Here is a 23,501-nt window from a genome sequence, read left to right on the forward strand (position 1 = left end):
ATGTCTTCTAGGCAGCTGGCCCTCGAGCTCAAGAGAGCTGTCTGGTCTGGCGAAAGAGACTTGTATATAGTCAGCAAGTTGTAGGTAACCAAGAATGCAGATCCCTGCATCCAAAGAGCGAGGGAGGGAAACTTCCTTCCCTCGGCTTTCTGGGCCCCAAAGAGGCAAGTCCACATCCCTAGGCGGGAGGGGCTTACCGACGCTTTAAGTGCGGAGGCGCCCGTCAGGCCCACGCAGGCAGCAGACGGCGGAGGCGCAGCTAGAGAGGAGCGGCTGGGAAGGAGCGGAGCACGCGGGGCCTGAGCCCCAGAAACTAAGGAGCCGCAGGACCCGCACCTCGGCTCGCGGGCGGAGATGCTCGCAGGAGTCTGGGGCTCTCGTTCCGCACCCCGCCCACAGCGCCGAAAGTCCCTCTCCGGGCCCGCCGGCCTCCCAGCCTTCCGATTGGCGGAGGGGACCATGGGACCTGGAAGTTGTCTTTGTCCGGCGAGGGCTGCCCTTCCGGTTCCGTTGGGTCCCCCTTTGGCTCGGGTTCCCCGCCCCTCCCCCTTCCCGGAGCCCCGAGGGGCCGGAGCTCCTGGCGGTGCCGGATCCTGACGGTGGCCTTCCCGCGGGTCTGTAAGTGCGGAGGCGGCCGCAGCGCCGGGTAGGGGTACAAGGTCTCTCAAAATGGAGCCCCCTTGGGGCCCTGGATTGGCCGGGACCTGCACTGGGATGGGGGCCGAGGGGCTGGCCTAGGCCCGGGGGGACTTACGGAGCCCTAGGCCCGGCCCATACTGTGCCCCGCCCCTTTCCTTTTGCAGCGTCTGGAGTGGGGAGCCTAAGGATGCCCCCAGGGACCTCCTCCTGGGACCCCAGCCGAGGGCCCAGCAGTTTGGCTTGAACGCCCGACTCTGGCATCTTGTAGGAAGTGCCAGATCTGGGCCATTGGCAAGGCCTCAGTGCCAGCCCGAGAGAATCACTATGAGTGCTAAGCTAGGTAACCCTTTTGCCACTGGCTACAGCACCTTTTCTATTTCTGGCGCTCTGTCAGGCACTGGGGACTCGTAAGATATGGTTCCAATTTTCAGGGTCAAGTTTGGGAGCCAGATAAAAACAAATGAGTGCTCCTGCGATGTTTGAATCAGTCATATATATATGAACTGTTCAAGGGGGAGTTGCTGGGGAGGCTGAAGAAAGAAAGTGACTTCTCAATTTTACTTGTTTGAGAGGATAAGATGGAGAAGAGCTTTCCCCACTGGAGGAACAGTTGGAATGCTGTGAAGGAATGACTGAGCATAACTTGTGTGGGAAGAGGAGGAGGGAGGCGCAGGGCTCTTGTGCAAAGGATGAGATATGATGCTGGGAAGGTAGACCAGGTCCAGATAGTGAAGGTTTAATCCTAAAGGAGGTGGGTACTTTTTGAAGAGTTTTGAGCAGCAGACTGGTATAGTCCGATTTGCACTGTAGAAAACCATCTTGTTCTGGAGGTCAGCCTATAGGATAGGAATTTCTGTAAACCGATTTTGGACTCTTTAGCTAAAGTCTAGGTGCTCTTATTGGAGATTCTTTTGAAGGAATAATGGGATCAGCCTAGTGAGAAGTAATGAAATCCTGAAATGGACTTATGACAGTGTTATTGGAAAGAAGTTAGGTAATGTAGTGAATGCTGTAAAGACTGCATAATAAATTGGATGTTGAGGGTGAAAGAAGTATCAAAGCTGAGTCTTGCGTTTTAGGCCTGTGGTATTTGAAGACTGTTAATGTCATTATCAGCAATAAAACCATAAGCCTAGTGTAGATTACAAATTCACCTTTTGGATATGTTGAATTAAATACCTTGTGGGATAGCCACATGGAACTGTCCAGTATAGAGTTGGAAATGCAAATCTGTAGCTCAGCCTAAGTGCTGTGGCTAGAGGTAAAGGTTGAATAATCATAGAGCATAGAGGTGGAGGCCATGGGAATAACTGGCATCAGGAAGGGGTTATTGAGAAAGAAGGGAATATTTGGGGGGAATGGTTGCATTTACAAAGCAGAAAGAAGAATTAGAACTAATAGCAGTTGGTGTAGTAGCAGAAACAGAAGATGATAAAATATAAGAAGTAGATAATAAAATATAAGGGTTCCCGCATCCAAGACTCAGAAGTTAAGAGAAGAGAGAAGAGTCCACTGGGACTATTAATGCAGAGCATTTGGGGAATGAGCAAAAAAAAAAGATGACATTTCTTTATCAAGAGATCATGAGTGACCTTTTATAAAGCAATTTTAGTAGGGTGATGAGGTGATAAAATATGAAATAATGGAGACATCAAGTGGTTCGGTGTCAAATGAGAATGATAAAAAGGCCGCATATGAAGGATTTCACAAAGAAAATTCATAGGCTTTATTTACTTACCTAACATTTGCTTATAGAGCACAATTCCAGGCACTATTCTAAGTTCTTTTAAAAATGAACTTAATTTTAAAAATTAATTTACTTTAAAATTAATTTAATTTCCCATAACAACCCTATGAAGTAATGTTATTCTTTGACAGGTGGGAAAACTGAAAAACAGAAGTGGTTAAGTAACTTGCCCAAGGTCACACAGCTACTAAGTAGTGGAGCAGGGTTTTGATTCCAGGAAGTATGGTTTTACCCACTGCAGTAAGCAGTGATTGACTATGGGAGTCAAAAGAATGGGAAAAATTTAAGCAAAGATAGACTCATTGATAAAAATGGAGAGGCTTGGAAGGAGATCCAGATTGAGAAGAAGGTAAGTAATGGATTTATGTTTGTGTTATGTATTTGCTTTTTATTTCTTTTCTTCTGTCTTAGAGTGTCTTCCATTCTGTGCCGTTATAGGCCAGTTTCATTCACAGGTCAGTTTATGTCATGCTTTTATCTATTACTTATTGCCTATAATAAGGTCTCCTCTTCAGCTTCAGAGCTGGGTCCAGCTAGCTAATGGATCTTCCCCTTAATGCCATGCAGGCTCATGTGGTTAAACATTTTAACACCTGACCCATGGTCATCCCCTCCAATATTCCCTAGCTTATCGAATGACACTCTGTCAAAGATATCCAGTTTCTCAAACCAAATATTTTGGAGTCATCTTGACCTTTCATCTCTTGTCCCGTACCTTGGTCATCAAGTCCATCAGTTCTTTGTTTGAAATATCTCTAGAATCTGTTTCCTCTCTCCATCCGTATTATTTCCTCTCAATATCCATATTATGCAGGCCTTTATCATTTCCATCTTGATCTGTTAAAGTAATAGCATGCTAACAGGTTTCCTTGCCTCCACATCCACTGTTCTCAGAGCCATTCTTCATAAGTTTGTTTTTGGGTTTTTTTGACTGCATTGGGTCTTCATTGCTACACACAGGCTTTCTCTAGTTGTGGCAAGCGGGAGCTACTCTTTGTTGCAGTGCGCTGGCTTCTCATTGCAGTGGCTTCTCTTGTTGTGGAGCATGGGCTCTAGGCGTGCAGGTTTCCGTAGTTGTGGCATGTGGGCCCAGTAGTTGTGGCTCACAGGCTGTAGAGCACAGGCTCAGTAGTTGTGGCTCACAGGCTTAGTTGCTCCGCGGCATGTGGAATCTTCCCAGACCAGGGATCGAATCCGTGTCCCCTGCATTGGCAGGTAGATTCTTAACCACTGCACCACAGGGAAGTCCCATCTGGAAGTTTTTATTTTTGGCTTTATTGAGTTTTAGCCCATGCAAGAGTTTAGATATCATGCATTTCAAGTGATAGAGTGGTAGCCTCCGGCAGGTATTTTTGATTAGCTTGAGGTGAGGTTAAGTTTGGTTAAGATTAGCCATGAGGGTGGAGCGTTAGGAATTTTTTTAAATAGAGAAGTTAATAAAACATTGAGAAATCAAGATGGTTTCTGAGGAAGTAAGCCTTCAGAAAGCAGCAAAAAGTCAAGGACTAAGCTTTGAAGAATATACTTAGCTTTACACAATTTAGTGACCCCTTGAGGAAAAGATCAGCAAAAGAAGGGTGGAAAACTGAGGCCAGTGGTTGGGTTGCTTGCCCACTTCTGTACAACAAGTTAAGAAGAATGAACTAGATCTATTTATTTAACATAAATAACCCTCACAAGCAGTAAATGAAAGAAGAAAGTTGGAAAACAATACATATAGCTTATAAGTAAGAAATATAATTTAATTTTATATTTTATGTGGCTAGGCATATAGAACTGTTGTTTTAAAAATGGGGGATGGGGGAGAGTCATGAAGGAAGAAACTTAGAAGCAACTGAGAACTGAGTGGAAGGAGGCTGAGGAAGGAGATTTTACTTTACCTATATTCAAAAATTTTTCCAGGAAGGGTATTATATTTGTGTAATCTTACTTACAGTTATAAATAAAACAAGAGAGTGAGAACTAGGAGAATGTAGTGTCATAAAAGTTACCCAAAAGAAGAAAGGGATTGAGGTTTATAGAGAGAAAGGCTGTAGTATATTACAGTCTCAGAAAAATGGCATGTGGTGTTCATGAAAGATGAAGAAAGATTTCCAAGTAGTTGTGAGTTCTCAGTTGAAAGATAAAGTCACTTTTATGAGGTAGATGAGGAAACAGATTAACATACAGCTTGGGAGTTTATTATACAGATAGAAATGTTTTCCTTATCAGTAAGAGGCCTTTGAGATAAGAAACATGGAAATTTTTGCACTGCCTGTTGCACAGCAGTGAACATTGTTCAACCTAGAATATTCATTGATCCTTTTTGGTTACTCCTATTTGAACAAAGAAAAATTTTCAAATTAGCTGGAACATTTGTTATGGAAATAATTATGGAAGAATTGTGTAAATATGAACAAGGAGAAAGTGATCTTATGTGAGACTATTCCTATTTCATTGATGTTTGAGAAATGGGTCATTTAAAACTTGCTAAGAGAAAATAAGCAGTATTCAGACTTAATCACAGTAACCTAGACAATTGATGATGAGGGCCTGAACCAGGCCAATGGTAGTCAGAATACAGAGAGAGGATTTGGAAATCATTCTGAGGAAAGAATCAACAAGAGTGTGGTGACCAATTCTCTATTCTACCTGATCAGTTCTTTACTTTCTTTCAGGTCTGCTATAATCTAGAATTATGTAAGTGACTTTTATGACAGTTATGAATAATTGCTGTTATAAGTTATCTATAGTTGGGGAGTCTGAAAATCAAATATATTCATAATTTTTATTATGTTTTATTTGTAAATAGCATTGTTTCATTCCAGAAAGATACACAAAAGATAGAAAAATAATATAAAGCTAAAATAGGTGAGGAAGGTAAGACAAGGATGATACATAAATTGCTTTCTATTTTAAAAAATGTTCATTCATTTATTTGGCTGTGTCGGGTCTTAGTTGTGGCACGAGGGATCTTTGTTGCGGCTCACGGGCTTCTCTCTAGTTGTGGCGTGCGGGCTCCAGAGTGCATGGGCTCACTAGTTGCGGCATGCAGGCTCAGCAATTGTGGCATGCAGGCTCAGTAGCCCCGCGGCATGTGGGATCTTAGTTCCTTGACCAGGGATTGAACCCACATCCCCTGCATTGGAAGGCAGATTCTTAACCACTGTACCGCCAGGGAAGTCCTCTAGACTTGACACAAATTTGGCTTTAAGTTGTATTTTTTGTTTTTAATTATAAATTCATTGAAGCATAACTAAATACACAAAAGCATATCAATCATAAGTGTAGAGCTGAATGGATATGAGCAGGGAGATCTGACCAGTTACACAGTTAACAGCCATAAGATGAAACTTTAGCTAGCCTAGTTGTTTCATACATGAATTTTGGCATCATGCAGCTTGGGCACAGGTTCTACCTCTAACATTGAATACTTTCCACCTCTCTTAAACTGAGCAAGTTATTTATGTTCACCAAGCTTGGGTATCTTCATAGGCAACTGGAGATGATAATAATACCTACCTCATAGAGATTTTGAGGATTGAGTGGGTCAATTTGGGTAAAGCACTTACTACTATACCTGGTAGTCAGCAAGGATTCAGTAAAGATTAGCTATCATTTTTCTTATTTTTAGATAAAATTAAACCAGTTCATATGAAACAATTATTCCTTTTTATTTTGACATTTTAAAAATTTTGTTGAAAATTTGGTTTTATGTTACTAAAACTGTTTTTTGGAAACAACCCTAGAAAGAGATTTTCCCTAGGTCACCTACAAGAGGGTACCATGATAATGAAGAGCATCTCTACCATAGCTCAAGGATAATTTCATAGGGAACAGTAAGAGTTAAGTACAGTTTTTGTTGAATGAGCTGTGTGAAAAGTAACAGTTGGTCCTTGCCCTCAAATAACTGTCTGTTTGAAAGAGAAAGTAGTGACAGGAAACAATTAAAGGATAAACTGTATGACCTGGAAATAAGAGTTTATCAAAGGGAGACAATAGAGCGGGCTGACACGTTGAGGAAAACTTCTTCAAATAAACAAAATAATTTTTCCTCACATTCTTGGACTACAGTAGACAAATCAAGCACTTTCCTGAAATACCTGTTTGACTGCTCCTGTTGGTAAGTTTCTTGAGATTGGTGAATAGGAAGTAAAGGAAACTGTACTCCACCTTCTGTCTTTGGAGCTTCAGGGAACAGTTATCCCTGAAGATTGTCTAAAGCATTGCGAGTACTGTCATGTTACAGATGGAAGCAATTAATGTTCATTTTTCAGTGTGAGTCGGAAAAAATACTGACCTGTCAGCAAATTTAGGACAAGCTAAACCTCTAAGAAAGAGTGCCCCTTTTGTTTGGCCCCTTGAACAGCAGTCACTTATATAATTTCTACTTATAAATTGGGACATTCACCATTTCCAGATCAAATATATTAAGCTACTGTAATTGCTAAAACTGACCAGTGATAGATAATACAGTTGTGCCACTTTCTTTACTGATATATTCTCTATGTTTCCTAGATTTTTCCTTTTCGTTTGATATTCACTATCTTTTCTCTGATGTTAAATTTGCTTCTCTACATCCCCTCCTCTCATCTTTATTGTGATTATTCATTAGCTGTACACAAAGAGTGCCATACAAAGAAAAAAGCTTATAATTTATGTATAAATATATTCTAAGATACCTGTGCCATACTTGTTCCCCCTCCTAAATCTCACCTCTTTCAATGACATCTTTTTTAAAAATTTTTATTTATTTATTTATTGGTTGCGTTGGATCTTAGTTGCTGTGCGCTGGCTTTCTCTAGTTGCGGAGAGTGGGGGCTACTCTTCGTTGCGGTGCACAGGCTTCTTTATGGTGGCTTCATTGTGGTGGCTTCTTTGTTGAGGAGCATGGGCTCTAGGCGTACAGGCTTCAGTAGCTGCAGCACATGGGCTCAGCAATTGTGGCACACGGGCCTAACTGTTCCTCAGCATGTGGGATCCTCCCGGACCAGGGCTTGAACCCGTGTCCTCTGCATTGGCAGGCGGACTTCCAACCACTGCACCATCAGGGAAGCCCTTCAATGGCATTTTAATTCAGCTGAACTCCTAAGTTTAGAACCTTTACACATTACTTTTTTTCATTTTCTGTCTCCAGTTACCAAGTTTTTTGAAATATCTTTTTGTTATTTTTCCTTGCTTCTTATTCCCATTTTCATTCCTTTCTAGGCTCTCGTGGCCTCAGCCCTGTAATGCATATGCAGACACTGCGCTGGTCTTCCTCACAGCAGTTCTTCCTTCTTACGACTGTCAAATGAATCTCATAGGTTCAACAAATGCAAACTGAGCATCTGCCCTGTGTTTAGTACAATATTAGGTGATGGGAATACACACCAGTTTGAACAGAAGAGGGTTTTGCCAGTAATGTGGCTGCATTAAGTAGAATTTGAAGCCAAAGGAAAGAGTGTTTCGCCCTAGAAGATGCAGGTTCCCAGCATTACCCCCATTGAGTAGGGTGGAGATCATTCTCTCTTATGCCATGTAGCTTACAGTTTGGAGGGGAAGGAACAAGTATTGGTATCTTGAGTGTTATGATAGAAGTACTAGGTAGAGACAACTGTTCTAATCTAAGGGGTTTGGGAAGGGCCCTCAGAGGAAATAAAGGAGTCAGAATTGCTAGGAATGGTGTTCTGGACTAAAGAAATAACTGCTAGGGTTTGGAATCAGTAGAGTGCTGTCAGGAACCAGGCACTGAGCAATATGAGTGAGACCTGGATTCTGCCTTCATGAGCTGGTGTTCTATGAGCCTTTGTAATTCAGTGTTCTAGATGATAAAATGATAAAGATTGGGCTTCAGGGGCCAGATGTCGCTGGGAAGAGCTGGTTGTCTCCTGATTCTCAACTTCAGAGTTGATGAATACACAAAATTTGAGGTGAATTTATTCATGCACTGAGATTGTAGAGCTGCTTCTCAGGGGTAGACCTGATATACCTACTGATCTCACTGAAGATTGGTATATAGACAGGGTGCCAGTTTATTATTTTTACAGTGACTGGTCGACTGTCACTGTAAAAATAATAAATATGTTGACAATATCATGTTGACATGGCTAACTCATCCTTCCCTTTAGAGTGACACATGGGAAGCAAGTTATCAGAAAATCGTTTGAAGAATTTGGAATCAGAACATAGGGACTTTCTCCAAAGGAACTGCTTTATAAAGGGACAAATATGCAGAGTTTTGGTAAAGTCTGCAGCTCTCCGTGGTTGAATGGTTTATGCCAATGTTTACCTTAATTATTAGTAAATTTACTTGATCAGTTTATACTCAAGAGGTTAGTCTTCATCTAGGAGACAATGAGAGGTCACAGAAGGATTTTAGGCAGGGGTTGGATATAATCAGATCTGTGTTTTTGAAAGATGACGTGTGGTGGTTTAGAAGTTGGATGAAAGGTAGTAGAAGCTGGAACCAAGGAACATCTGTGCTTCAGTTCTAGTAGTCCAGTTTGATGAGTAATGATGGATAAATAGGGATAAGGAAGAAAGAATAGAATCTATTAAGGATTAACTAGATCTACCTTACTCTTATTCAGATTCCCACCAAGTGACTCATCTGGTTTTTCTATATCAAATGTTTTATTTGTTTCATATATCAAGAAATGTTTCTTAAGAAAGAGTTTAGGTTTCTCCAAAATGCACAGGATAAAGACCCGTGCCTTTGACACTATCTAAAAGTTGCTCCTTTAGGAATGCGACTTTCATCTTATTGCAGAAATACTTGTATGAGTAAATTCACATCAGTCTAAACAGAAGACGCTTTACTCAGGAATAGGGCAAGCAGTGTCACTGCAGTAAAATACAAAGCAAAGGAAAAGAGTGTTTTGTCTTCGAAGAAGCAGGTTCAGAGTATCATGCAAAATAAATTAGTTACTTTATTACTTGTTGGGATGTTTTAGGTAGTTCTTGAAACCTGATAGAATTCTCATTTGAAAAGCAAAAAAATGCCCTTGGAATAACTCAAGCACTGTTCTTGTATTAAGCATCTTAAAAAGCTGAATGAATACCAAGCTATTTACACGGATACAAGTCCACTCCTTAGGTGCAATTGACACCTGATGTTGGTAAGGAGTAATTTTTAACAGCCTTTGAAAGCTGTTATACTAGCTTCCTCTTTCAAGGAAAATTTCATTCAGATACACATAAACAGGTATGACAACACAAATTTGTTTTTGGAAGGAAAATCCAGGTTTTCTTAATTGTTTGAATTTTCTTAAATTCATCCTTTTTACATTTCTGTTCTTTAGGTCTGCCAAAATGTCTGAAAGATCAGATCTCCTTCACTTCAAGTTTGAAAATTATGGAGATTCAATGTTACAAAAAATGAACAAATTAAGAGAAGAGAATAAATTTTGTGATGTTACAGTTCTCATAGATGATATTGAGGTACAGGGGCATAAAATTGTGTTTGCTGCAGGTTCCCCCTTCTTAAGAGACCAGTTTTTACTGAACGATTCCAGAGAGGTGAAAATCTCCATATTACAGAGTTCCGAAGTGGGGAGACAATTGCTCTTATCCTGTTATAGTGGTGTGCTGGAATTCCCTGAGATGGAACTGGTAAATTACTTGACCGCTGCGAGTTTTCTTCAGATGAGCCACATTGTAGAACGGTGCACGCAGGCCTTGTGGAAGTTTATAAAGCCAAAACAACCAATGGATAGTAAAGAGGGATGTGAACCGCAGAGTGCTTCTCCCCAGTCAAAAGAACATCAGGGAGATGCCAGAGGCTCCCCAAAGCAGGACTCACCTTGTATTCATCCATCTGAAGACAGTATGGATATGGAGGACAGTGATATTCAGATTGTTAAGGTAGAATCTATTGGGGATGTATCAGAGGTTAGAAGTAAAAAAGATCAGAACCAGTTTATTTCTTCTGAACCCACTGCTTTACATTCATCAGAGCCCCAGCACTCCCTGATAAATTCAACTGTGGAAAACAGAGTAAGTGAAATAGAACAAAACCATCTCCACAATTACGCCCTCTCTTACACAGGCAGTGATAACATCATCATGGCCTCGAAAGATGTCTTTGGGCCTAATATTCGAGGTGTAGACAAAGGCCTACAGTGGCATCACCAGTGCCCAAAGTGTACCAGGGTGTTTCGTCACCTGGAGAACTACGCCAACCATTTAAAAATGCACAAACTCTTTATGTGTCTACTCTGCGGCAAGACTTTTACTCAGAAAGGCAACCTTCATCGACACATGCGTGTGCATGCCGGCATTAAACCTTTCCAGTGTAAAATCTGTGGGAAAACCTTTTCTCAGAAGTGTTCCTTACAGGATCATCTTAACCTTCACAGTGGAGATAAGCCCCATAAGTGTAACTATTGTGACATGGTTTTTGCACATAAGCCAGTTTTGAGGAAACACCTTAAACAGCTGCATGGCAAAAACAGCTTTGATAATGCCAATGAAAGAAATGTGCAAGACCTCACAGTGGACTTTGATTCTTTTGCATGTACAACAGTCACAGACTCTAAAGGGTGTCAGCCACAGCCTGATGCGACACAGGTCCTGGATGCAGGTAAACTGGCCCAAGCTGTCCTGAACTTAAGGAATGATAGTACTTGTGTGAATTGAGTAGGGCCTTTATGCTCCTAACTAGAACTGACTGCAAACGTGGCAATAGTCTGGGCCTTTTTAGGAGTGATTTTGCAAATTTGACTTCTCCAAAGCCTCTGTGCAGGTCGTAGGGGTGAGTCAAAGCACTAAGAGACCAGGCAACTTGCCACTTGGAGTGGTCTTGCTTTCCTTTTGCCCTTTCCCATGTTCTGTTTTGAATTATTTATCCTGTGATGTCTGTTTTCCTTTCCCAAGGAGTATTCCATTTGTCTACCTAACATTGACTTGTGTCTTAGACTGACACTATTTTAGAATTTTCACTGGGCACATTCTGAAGGTACCAACAAGTTAATAACATCACCTCCACTCCACTAATAGATGCTATGCTAAGAGAAGCGAATAATACTTTTCTTTGGCAGAAAATAAGCTGAGATATAAGGTGATACTGCTATTGGCCTGAATATGTGATAGAATTTGTGGTTGCCTATTGATAATTCATCTGTGTCTGATAAATGAATGAATCTGCTTCCTACAATTTGTACTTGTCTTAGAGCTGGCTATGAAGAAGTATTTTAGGCTATTCTGTAGTCTTTTCAATAGAATGTGGCCCAGCTTCATGCCACTGAAGTTCACATAGACTAGAGTACGATCTTCTCAACATCTGCAAGACAGATAGTTAGGAATCACCGTGGGGAGCATAGCTAACAAAGGATAGTAGTACGGTTGTACAACAGTACTTATTTGGGAGGTCTTCCCCCAAAAGAAGCCAAATGCTTATAATTGATCTGTAGCTTACTTGGTGATGCTTTTGAAGTCAGGATTGCTCCAGGCACACTTAAAGTGTGCTAACTTATAACGGTCTCTCTAAAAAGGGGCTATCTGGGAGTCAGTCTCTAGACTTTGTTTTAGAAGTTAGCCATTGGTAAGGTGAGTTTGGCCTTCAGAGTTCTGTCCAGTGTATTGTAATAGTCTCTGAATTCTCATTGCCTTGTGTACCTTAACTTCTAAAATGGATGAAAAAAAGTGGGTCACAGAAGGAGCAATCAGGTTTTTGCATTTAGATATTCCTATAAAGGTACATAGTCCCACCTTGTCACCTTTGATAGATCGCTAATACAAAGTTGATCTTCCATTATGGAAAAACAAAACAACTGCTTTTCCTAAAGCACACGTTATAGTTCAGAAATAAAATTTTGAGTCTTATTAGTTTCTGACCCATGAGTTAGATTTAGGTAATAGGAGTCTTTGAGTCTATAGAGAATCTTAAAAGATCATTTAGTCCACCTCTCTTTTTTTAAGTTGGGGTATCCAAAGTCCAAAGAGGTGGCCTGGCCAAGGTTGGCCAAAGTAGATAAGTAACTAAATATGAGCTAAGGTTTCCTCACTTGTCACTGTCCCTTGGCTTAAAAAGATTTAGTACATGATCAAGAATACCTTGGCAAAAAGTTCCTAGGTTGTCCTTTCCCTCTGTGAATCTCTGTTTGCTTTTTGAGACATCCTGGATTTTGCAAACAAAACATCACAGAAGGATTTATTTTTGTAAGTTAATTATTTTTTGGTTAGGATGAATATTACATTCTTCCTAAGCAAGTGACTGATTTGCTGGGTGTTGATTAGGAAGGGAAAGGACAAGTAAGAATAATGTGAGAAGGACCCAAATGTGAAACTAATTTTGTCTGGAAAGAGTGTATAGTTTCCATCAGGATTTTCTGTTTTTGTTTCTGAACTATGAGAGAGTCCATGTACAGATAAACCAAAAATTAGTTTTAATTTGAGTAGTCAGAGGGAGTTCTTAAAGTTGTTATAATTTGATACATTTACATGTGAACCTGATTTGAAGTATAATTTCTACCTTTTGTTAAAAGATTTTAAATGAGAATAAAATTGAGTGATAAGACTAATAGGTATCTATGCCTAATGTCACTCATTATATTATCTAATGATGCTGCCTAACATTCTGGTTTTTATATGATCCAGCCAAAGAGTACCAATTCTATGCAACAGTGGGACACTAACATGTTAACCAATGTTTCACTATTTTCTCTGAACATCATTTTATCACAGGGAAATTTCAAGTTGGAGTGCTTCCTTTGCTTACGTTCATGTCCTGTTTTTGTTACTGGTTTGAAGGCTAAAGGGCATGGGTTCAAATTAAATTGGTCTCTTTGGTTGGAGACTATTTCTGGATTCATTCAGGCATTCAAGAGACATTTATTGAACACCTACTGTTGCCAGGCACTATGCTAGATACTGAGGATTTGAAGGTAAGATTGCTATGGTCCCTGCCCTCACAGAGCTTACAGTCTCATGTAGTCTTGGTGAGATAAGGTATCAATTTGGTTTTATTCTAGGAAGAATAAAGAAAACTGCCTTGCTTTCTTTGATCACTTTAAATTAGCATCTTGATGGTTTTGTATCACTACATCTTCTAGTTCTCACCTTTTTCAACTGCAAACCACTCACATGGTTTAGTCTCCCCCATTTCTTGGCTGGAGAGGTGTTCTGTTTCTGTGAGACATTTTCTTAATTTTTGGTGGTACTTGACTTTTCTCTTTCTTTGTTTATACATGTTTCTTAGATTGTATTGCAAAGTGGTCAAGTTACTGATATCAAATATGTTTTACAGGGGAAGATGACTTTCAAAACTAGTCATATTCTTGTAGAGGAGGAAGATTTTTTAAAACCTCAGACATTCAACATTTGTATTTTATGGCTCCCCAGGATAACTAAAAAGGAGAGAGGGCTCTCTTTACCATAGTTTGGTTTTTAAAAAATTACTGTGTCACAGTTATTTATTTATTATTTAATTTTAAAGGCAAACTCCAAACTGAAGTGGCTCTGAGGTAAATCAGATGTGGTTTTAATTTGTTTTACTTTCCTTATTAGAAGGTCTATAAACGGAGGGTGACCAGTGTCACTATTTCTAAAATATTGTCCTGAACAAACAACCCAGAACATTTTATTTCAGCTGGTGAATAGCTGTTCTAAACCTGTTGTATGTTAGACATACTGTGAACTACCTCTTCACTTATTATGGGGAAGTTTCCTTAATAAAAGCTTGAAAATTAAAGCTCTGGTGTCAGTGGTTTATTTCCTGTCTCCCCTTCTGCTTACCTATCCAATTGCTTGAATTTGAATACAGGAATGCTTTCTTCACCCCTGTTATTGAAAAGACATATTAATCAAGCACACTGAGCTTGGCTTCAGAAGCAAATCTGGGCTAACCAGAAATTGTATGGAGCAACTTTTAAGAATTAGTTGAGATATTCTTTCATTTGGCAAATACTTGATGCCTACTAAGTGCTAGACTTAAGGAATGCAAAGAGCAGTAAGTCACTGTCCTAAATACCTCTGCCTAGATGGGACACATTTCAACACAGGTATGATAACTGCAGTCATTAAGGCACCTTAAGGGTTCACTGGTTCCCAAATGGGAGCCAAGTAATTCACCTGCAGTTCAGGATGGCTTCAAGGATGGTGATTTATCAACGATGAATGAATGGGATTTTGAAGGATGCGTGGTAGGAGGGATAGGGCATGTTGGAGGAAATAGACGGGCTAACGGTTTAGATAGAAGGCCCGGGTTTGCCAAGGAACTGAGGGGGGCAGGGGCACAGGAAGGAAACGATAGGCTGAGGGGTGAGGTGGGGTCCAAATCCTGATGGGGCATTAGCTAGGCAAGCTCGAATACTGATCCCGATGGCACGGTCCTCTCCTTTCCTCCGCCACCTTTTACACTGTATAATATATGGCCAGGTAAGCAGAGGACCCGGCCCCTAATAATCCGGGAGGGCCTCCCAGGGGTCCCAGTGCTGGGTACTCTGAAAGACGCGCTGTACCCCAACCGCACAACCCGTCTGCTATTCGGATGTTGAGAACTCACGGAGGGGACCGGCTCGAGTACCGAAAGTGGGACAGGAGAGATGGGATTTGCTGGAATTCGGGGGTTTTTCTGTCACCCCAGGCGCGGGGGGCGTGATGAAGGGAGGCTATCTCAGGATGTCCTTCCGGGACGCCCAGCGGGCCCGGGTGAGGAATAAAGCTAGTTGACACCGGATGTGTTTCCTCCCAGGCTGACCCCATCTTCCGGTCTGGGCCGCGGCTGCAGCGGAAAGCTCGACTCTGGTTTCTGAGTCGGTGAGTGAGCACGATGGAGACTCGGGCAGGTGGGGAAGCCGCAGGAGGAGGCGGAGGAGGAAGAGGACGGCAGCGAGGCGCCGCCCGGGAGTGGCTGGAGTGGTGCTGCGGGCACCTGGCCGTCAGGACCTTGGCCCTGGCGGGCTTGGCTCGGGAAGACCTAGGTGGCGAACTGGAGGATCTTCCAGGCCACCTGGGATCCAGATTCAGTTCAAGGGATATTCCCGCCGCTGCCCCTGCTCTGTGCTGGTCCCTGTGCTCGCTGCAGGAACTCAGATGAACCAGGCTCCTTTTCGTGGTGTTCTGGGAGCAACTGACTTTGTCGGGGAGACGGGTGGAGAAATTTTCCTTGATTCGAGCCTTCAGCCAAGTCATTAGCTGGAAGCGCGAATGTAACATGTGCAAAGGTGTAATTGGGTCTTCTTGTCTGGGCAGTGGTGAAAATGTAAATATCAAAGAAGCTTCACTATAAAGGATAGGGGAAAGGTAAAGCCCTAACGTTGGTGAAGGCCAAATAGTGAAGGATCTTGTATTTGCTAAGAAGGTTAGGCTGTCCTGGAGGTAGAGGAGAGCAATGGAGGATTTAAAACAGGAGAGAAAAATAGAATTTTTTAAAAAGTGTAAAAAGATGTTAATCTGATGGCACTTGGGAGGTAGCTTGGAATGTAACAGAGTGTGGTATCAAGGGGACTGCAAATGGTCCAGATGAACAGAAGGAGAACCTGCAGTAGTGATGAGGAGTAGGCATTTTGGAGATTACATTAAGGCGTCTAATTTGGGGAACTGTGTTAAGTCCACTTAGTAGTGGGCATTAAAAATGTCCTTGCCCACAAGGCACATACAACTAGGCCGAGGGAAAAAAACATAGCAACTGTTGGGTACAATTCAGTGTAGTAAGTTCTGTAACAAAAATACAAAAAATGTAGCACAAGGTCATAGAGAGATGCATTTTATTTTTCTGGATTTTGAGATGGTTACATAGGGGTTCACTCTTAGCTTCCAGATTAGAATTTGCGTTGTCTTTTACCCACTTTAGGATTTTTTTGATTGCTTTTACTATCACAGTGTAGGAAAGCATCCCCAATCCTTACATCAATGTTTATGTTTTATTTTGCTTAGATTGTGACCATGGCTGCTGAGTCTGATGTTCTGCACTTCCAGTTTGAACAGCAAGGAGATGTAGTCTTGCAGAAAATGAATCTCTTGAGACAGCAGAATTTATTTTGTGATGTGTCAATTTATATTAATGACACTGAGTTCCAGGGGCACAAGGTGATTTTAGCTGCTTGCTCCACTTTTATGAGAGATCAGTTTTTACTGACGCAGTCGAAACATGTCAGAATCACCATCTTGCAGAGTGCAGAAGTTGGCAGAAAATTGTTGCTCTCTTGTTACACTGGAGCACTTGAAGTTAAAAGGAAGGAGCTTTTGAAATATTTGACTGCTGCTAGTTACCTTCAAATGGTTCACATTGTGGAAAAGTGCACAGAAGCTTTATCAAAATATCTGGAAATTGATCTTTCTATGAAAAATAACAATCAACATGCTGACCTGTGTCAATCCTCTGATCCAGGTGTTAAGAATGAAGAAGAAAATTCAGATAAAGACTGTGAGATCATTGAAATTTCAGAGGATAGTCCTGTAAACATAGATTTCCACGTTAAAGAAGAGGAAAGCAATGCTTTACAGTCTACAGTAGAGAGCTTGATATCAGAGAGAAAGGAAATGAAGTCACCGGAGCTGTCTTCAGTAGACATTGGTTTTAAAGACAATGAAATCCGTATCCTCCGTGTGGAATCTATCAGTACTGGGGGTATAGAAAATGGGAAGTTTTCACAGCCTTGTACCTCTTCAAAAGCAAGCATGTATTTCTCAGAAACACAGCATTCACTGATCAATTCTACGGTTGAGAGCAGAGTGGCAGGAGTTCCTGGGAATCAAGATCAGGGCTTATTTTGTGAGAATACTGAAGGAAGTCATGGGACAGTGAATGAGATTCAGAATCTAGAGGATGCTTTTTCCCTGAGGCACCAGTGCCCCCGGTGCCCTCGGGGGTTTCTTCATGTTGAAAACTATCTGCGCCACCTTAAGATGCATAAACTGTTCTTGTGCTTACAGTGTGGGAAAACATTTACACAAAAGAAAAATCTCAACCGGCACATTCGAGGGCACATGGGCATACGGCCCTTTCAGTGTACTGTATGCTTGAAGACATTTACTGCGAAAAGCACACTTCAGGACCACTTGAACATACACAGTGGGGATCGGCCATACAAATGCCACTGTTGTGACATGGATTTCAAGCACAAATCTGCTCTCAAAAAGCACTTAACCTCTGTCCATGGCAGAAGCAGTGGTGAAAAACTACCCAGGCATGATCTGGAAAGGCAAAATCTACTATAATTAGGATCACACCTTGCTGTGTAAGCTTTATATCATTCTGTGAGGCAAGTCTTTCTGTAGAAATGCGGCATTTGTAATATTGCATTTCCACCCCAATCTTTGGGCCTTATTTTTGGTCTCCCTACACATGTTATTCTTTCTGAACTTGTACTACCAGTTCCAAAGTGTGGGAGACATGATAAAGCTGATAGGGTTCTGTCTCATCTCATACATTATATACAAGTCCTAGTGATTTACCTAGAGAAATTGTATTCCTCTGACATATTCTTGATTCTAGTGACAGAGGATCCAACAGTATTTCCAGATTCTGATCACTATATAATTGATATAAGTATAAAGTCCAACCATATTTTAACTTTACTAAATTAGGATGATGGGAAGACAAAAGCAATTTTTAAATATACTACTTTCCATTATTAGTCATTTTAAAAACATATAGGACTAGTTAACTTTTTTTTTAACCAACTATATTGAATTCTAAACTAAACACCAAGGTATCTATTGTTTTCAACTATAAAGGAGCACAATTCAAATTCACTTGAAAGTAGCAGAATTTCCTTACACGTAAGCTAATATTCCTCACATTAATATTTTCATGAGTTATTAGTATACATATTTTAGAAATGATTAATTGGGCAGGTTTCTTGATTTTATTTACTATGGTTACATTTAATAATTTTGTGGCCAGTAAAATTATACCATTGGCATGAAGCTCTAAGATATTCGTTCTGTTTCCTTGTTGAAATTTGTTAGTTAACGTACAGTAAATTTGACCTTTGTTTTTGGTGTACAGCTCTATGAATTTCTACGTATGTACCGATTTACGCAACCACCAGTGCAGTCAGGATACAGAACATTCCATCAACCCTCCAAAACTTCTTTACGCTTCCCCTTGTAGTCAGCTCCTCCTCCTAGCACTAAACCGGGGCAGCAGTTCTCCAGCACTATAATTTTGCCTTTTCTGAAATATCATAAATGGAATCTTATAGTATGTTCCCTTTTGAGATGCTTTTTTCACTCAGCCTAATGCCTTTGAGATTCATCTATGTTGCTGTGTGTATCTGTAGTTGATTCCTTTTTTTATCTTGAATTGGCAATATATATTAGTTTTCTTACTGTCACTAGATGAACAGTTTAAATATGGGTAGCTATTAGTGTTCTCTCTCTTTTTTTTAATTAATTTATTTATTTTGGCTGTGCTGGGTCTTAGTTGCAGCATGCGAGCTCTTAGTTGCGGCAGGCAGGCTTCTTAGTTGTGGCATGCATGTGGGATCTAGTTCCTTGACCAGGATCTAACCCGTGCCCCCTGTATTGGGAGCTCAGAGTCTTACCCACTGGACCACCAGGGAAGTCCCTAGTGTTCTCTTGATTAATAACTTTTCATTTATATTAATGTAACTTTTATTTACTATGTGTTGACAAAAATCCTAACCCTCCCTTGAGGGTTTTTTTTCTGTTTTTTTCTAACGTGTTTTATCTGCCTTTTCCCCCTCAGTTTTATTGAGATGTACTTGACATACATCACTTTATGAGTTTAAGGTGTACAGCATAGTGTTCTTATTTACATGTTCCATTGTCTCATAGAGATACCATAAAAAGACAAAGCAAAAAAACATTTTTTTTCTTTTTATGAGGATATTGACTGAAAAAATGCACAGCGTGAGAGTTGCTATGAGGACTCTAAAGCTTAAGTGGTCATGGAGGTAGAAGGGGCAGAAGATCCATCACATCCCACACTGCGCCCTCTGGACTTCCTGTTAGGTGAGAATGATAAACCTCCTACTTCTTTCAGTCACTGTTTTCCAGGTGGTTTATCACTCACAAATAAAAATTGTCTGCACAGGGAGGGCCAGGGCCAGGGCAGGGGAGGCTGCTTTCCTGTACCATTAAACTACTCATTTTAAGTTCCTGTCTTGAACAGGTTTAAGATAAAAGTGTGCAGTTCTGTGGGCCACTTATGTCGAAAACTAAGATGTTTCCTCCTAACAAGTTGAAAATGATTTTAATAAAAAGTTGTTTTTGCCAGCAGGTTTCTCACATGTCGTGCTCGTGAGGCTCAAGCAATTCAGTGGTTGGGAATTTGGGTCTCCAAGTGGTTGCTGTTGGGCAGTGGTTGGATACGGGATCATTTCTTTTTTGGAAGTTTACGATTTTTTTCAGCCTGTCCTCCCATTTTGCTGAGTCCCAAGGCATCTTGAGATGAGTTTTCTGTCTCTGAAGTACCACCTTGTCCTAACGATTCCTTGCCAAGATGTCCAGGTCTGCCCTTTCTTGCCAGACAGATGGTCGATGGAGGACTTGATGCCCTTCTTCTTGGGGGCTTTGGGTAGCGAGTCCTGGCTGCTGTTACTACTGCTGGGGTTGCTCACGTGGCCATTCCACAAGCCTTTTGAGTTGCGTGCATCCCTGATGTCCTTGGGGCTGGCTGTGTGCAGCCGGTCCAGCCAAAGGGACCTCGGGGAGGAGGGGGGCTGAGGTTCCACATTTTATGGTCATCTTGTCATCTCGTACCTCTTCTCTGGAAGCTGACAGCTTGAAAGGCTCCTTGCACAGCGCTGGCAGCTGGCCTTTCTGGGGGTGCCGCCACACCGAGCTGCTGCTGAAAGAGTTCGTGGGCCCATCTGCCACAGGGAACCTGACATCTGGGACGCTGCCCAAGTGGGGTTGGCCATGGTGAAGGGGAGCCCCCTCAGCCTCGTCTGGTCCAGTTCAGCTCTCAAGACTTCCAGGTTTAGTCTTAGCGGATTCTTATCATGTTGCATTTCTTCTAACTGCTTTTTTGCATTTTCAGCTTCTAGGAGAGCCTTCTCTGCCAGAGCAGCTGTTCTCTCTTTAAGATGAAGCTGAAGCCTCTTGTTATATTCTGAAGGAAGCTTGTCAACAGTGTCTGATAAACATTACATTCTTCATTCATCTTTTCTCTCTGCCTTGCCTTGGAGAGCATAGCCACACTCTGGGCCAGCTCCGCCTCCACCTTGGGGAGCATCTCTGCTACTCACAGGGTCTACTGCAGCTTCTGCTCTGCCAGCTCCGGGCCTTCTTGCAACTGGCAGTTTTTAGCCTCAGTTTCACGAACATCTCATTGCAATTTCATGTTCATTTCCTCAGATTTGATGAGGTCTCCTCTGGCCGTGTACAGATCTTCCTCCAGCTCTATCACGTGAGTAGAGAGGGCTTCCAGGCGCTCCTTCATCTGGTTCTGCTCTCTTGACTGCTTGTCTCTGATTTCCTGGAGCTCCATCAGTTTAGCAGGGTCTTCATGAGAATCATCAGAAGATCTCCACAGAAATCAGGTTCCTGTAAGTCTCCACCATCATGTTCCTGTACAAGGCCCTTTGAGCAGGGTCCAGGCATTTCCACTCCTCCTGAGTGAATTCGATGGCCACATCCTCAAAGGTCAACCATTCCTGAGTAAGAGTCATTCCAGACTCCAGTTCTTTCCTCTTCCAGGCATCCTCCTTAGGCAACATGAGTCTTTAGAAGTCAGCCTTGACAGTTTGAAAGAGACTATTTAATGCTTAGAATCAACATACCCCCTTCCTGTGCCACAGCCACACAGATGACCTCACCATGTGGTAGACAGTCCTCTGCTGCCCACAGTCACAGGAGAGATTCAGCACAGTAAACTCCCACACAGAGACCAACAGGTGAGGTTTCCCACACTTTCCTTCAGATCACGCTCATCAGGAGTTCCCTGGTGGCCTTGTGGTTAGGATTCTGGGCTCTCACTACTGTGGCCTAGGTTCCATCCCTGGGTCTGGGAGCTGAGATCCTGCTAGCAAACAAACTTTCCAATATATAAGAAGAGGAGAAGAAAGCACTCAGGCATGGAATAAATCCAACCAGTAACAGCAATGTCTGGATTTACTTGGGGTGGAGGGCCGGGTGCTGGGATTTTAGGTCCCTAGAGACTCTCATACCAACAGGAAGGGTAGCGGGGTACTGTGCAGCACAAATTTATACTAGAAATAAGCCCTCCCTAGAGTTTTTTTCTGTATTTCCAGAAATGTGCCAAAAGCAAAACCATGACTGTGGTTATTTTACTGACAGTAATATTTCAGATTGTGTTATGAGCCATTGCTCTCTAATATCTCTGTCTACATATAACACAAAACTTTTTGTTGTTATAACAAGATTAAAATATATTGCAGGGTAAGTCATATTTTCTAAAACACAGGAAATATTAGTAAAGAAGCTTGACTGGATACACCTCATTTCAAGATGTCCTGTTCCTCCTCTACTCAGTCAGCTTTATTTAGAATTTCTGCTATGTTTAATTTCTGTGGAAGCCCTTCCACATTTTAAAATGTAACATGCTTTGTACCATTTAATGAATTTTGTGATGAATCACGTTGATTGTTATAAATGTTAAATATCCTTTTTGTGATACTTTTGTGAAAAGTATATTCTTTATAGATTTTTAACGCTGGGAGAGATTTTAAATAATCCAGCTCTTGTATTGGATAAGAAAAACAGTTTCATAACTCCCAGGTCACTAGTTAGTGACATTGGGTAAGTCACCTCTCCTTGAGCTTTTCTTAAATTTATATGTAAAATAACAACTTTGATCTTGATAATTTATAATATCATTTCCAGGTCTAAAATTTTATGATTTTATATTTAAATCTTCCTGAGTTTCTAAGAACAGAGAAGAGGGAAAAGCAAGGAAGGAGAGATTTGTGTCTTTATGAATGTTGCTATTTGAATACTCCATTAGAGACAGAATTTTTCTAAATTAAACAGTATTTTTCTTCCACTGGAGAATTTGATAGCACAGCGCTCAATTTTCTTTCCCGTTTGACCTATGATTGGCCATTTGTAGGCATGAGAACATTTCCCTTTCAGAAATAGTTTGTGATTGAAGTACTTTTCTTATTTTTGCTTCCTAGGATGAAATTTTGTGGGGGTGGGATGGAAATGGGCGGGGAGAGTAAAAGAATAGTAATAAACTTTTTTTTTTTAGAAATTTGTATCTATCTTTGATGTTTGAAAAAAAATTATGGTTGTACTATGTTTATGTTTTATGTGTGCCTTGTAAGATTCTTGTGAAACTTTTTGTAAGCACTTTGAGATTTTTGCTTGGGGGGAAGGGGTGTTTTGTGAAAGTGATGGTTATTTATTATTATTTATTCCTGTTCAGTAGCACAGAGTGATCTCAAGTCATAGGAGAGTGTCTGTTTGCATGATGTGTCTAAACAATTTCAGGAAAATGAAACTTTTTTTAAATGCAGGTATGGCAAAGTAAAGTGTTGAATTTATTCACTGAAAACATTCACTTATACTTCTTTGTGTTTCCGATATGATGGGAAAAATATGCAGTATGTTTCGGTTCAGCCTCTTCATTTACTGGATTTATGTATAAAGGATTTTGGAAAGACAGTTGTTACTTTGATGTAAGAGAAAATCCTTGCCCTTTTACCCTGGATGTAACTATCCTATATGTTTACATAAGAAATAATAAACTGGAGATGGGAATGGAGAGCTTTGTCTTTTGTCTAATCTGTGAATTTTAAATAAGGAAACTATTTTTCCTGGCTATTCATTTAATCATTCATTCAGCAAATATTTACACAGTCTTTACAATATATACCTGTATTAGAAGTTAGGCATACAGACAAAAATCCCTACTCTCATGAAACTTTGTACTGGAGGGAGACAGACAGTAAACAAATAAGTAAAACCAATGTACTATGTCAGATTTTGAAATAGAGTTGCAGAAAATAAAGCCCGGAGGGAAGGAGAACTGGAATTGAAATTTTAAATATGATCAGGTCACCTTTGAAAAATCTTATCACATTATCACATACCATTGTCCAGTGGAATGGAAAAAAATGTATATATACATACACATACATCTTTATATATGGATATATATATATCCATCACTAGTTGAATGGAAAACAGTGAACCAAATGAATCATTGTTGGGAACCTTTCTCTTGGTTGGTATATATTTCATAAAGTGAAGAGAATGAAAGGAATGAAAAGGCATGTAA

At 40.9% G+C, this 23,501-nt stretch overlaps 3 protein-coding genes and 1 pseudogene across 13 annotated transcripts in view; 2 read left to right on the forward strand and 2 right to left on the reverse strand.

The window, feature by feature from the left end:
- RABGAP1 (RAB GTPase activating protein 1) overlaps positions 1-426 on the reverse strand; it is a 169,929-nt gene extending 169,503 nt beyond the window's left edge. Inside the window, exon 1 of one of the 3 annotated variants that reach the window (XR_009051204.1) lies at positions 198-349. The gene's annotated coding sequence lies outside the window, so the exon portion shown is untranslated. Of the gene's footprint in view, positions 1-197 lie in introns of all 3 variants that reach the window. The other 2 variants (XM_057720393.1, XM_057720394.1) reach the window with 2 other exon arrangements.
- A 67-nt stretch (positions 427-493) lies between these two features.
- On the forward strand, positions 494-22,973 carry ZBTB6 (zinc finger and BTB domain containing 6). Of its 7 annotated transcripts, none has more exons than XR_009051324.1 (4): positions 556-618; positions 15,039-15,103; positions 16,223-19,267; positions 20,032-22,973. XR_009051324.1 is itself a non-coding variant. In XM_057721762.1 (4 exons), the coding sequence occupies exon 3, from the start codon at positions 16,232-16,234 to the stop codon at positions 17,504-17,506; it is 1,275 nt and encodes a 424-aa protein (XP_057577745.1). In that variant the 5' UTR covers positions 556-618; positions 15,039-15,103; positions 16,223-16,231; the 3' UTR covers positions 17,507-17,526; positions 20,615-22,973. The 7 variants fall into 7 exon arrangements, 5 of the variants coding, with proteins under 5 accessions (XP_057577744.1, XP_057577745.1, XP_057577741.1 ...); XR_009051325.1 differs by having other exon boundaries at positions 20,615-22,973; XM_057721762.1 differs by having other exon boundaries at positions 16,223-17,526; positions 20,615-22,973.
- Positions 561-14,068, forward strand: ZBTB26 (zinc finger and BTB domain containing 26). 3 transcript variants are annotated; one of them, XM_057721756.1, is made up of 2 exons: positions 561-618; positions 9,649-14,068. In XM_057721756.1, the coding sequence occupies exon 2, from the start codon at positions 9,659-9,661 to the stop codon at positions 10,982-10,984; it is 1,326 nt and encodes a 441-aa protein (XP_057577739.1). In that variant the 5' UTR covers positions 561-618; positions 9,649-9,658; the 3' UTR covers positions 10,985-14,068. The 3 variants fall into 3 exon arrangements, with proteins under 3 accessions (XP_057577739.1, XP_057577740.1, XP_057577738.1); XM_057721757.1 differs by having other exon boundaries at positions 563-614; XM_057721755.1 differs by lacking the exon at positions 561-618 and adding an exon at positions 2,612-2,735.
- On the reverse strand, positions 19,632-20,976 carry LOC130844263 (liprin-alpha-1-like; annotated as a pseudogene).
- Positions 22,974-23,501: the final 528 nt, after the last annotated feature.

The sequence above is a fragment of the Hippopotamus amphibius genome, chromosome 2 (assembly GCF_030028045.1).
Source record: "Hippopotamus amphibius kiboko isolate mHipAmp2 chromosome 2, mHipAmp2.hap2, whole genome shotgun sequence".
NCBI classification, from domain to species: Eukaryota; Metazoa; Chordata; class Mammalia; order Artiodactyla; family Hippopotamidae; genus Hippopotamus; species Hippopotamus amphibius.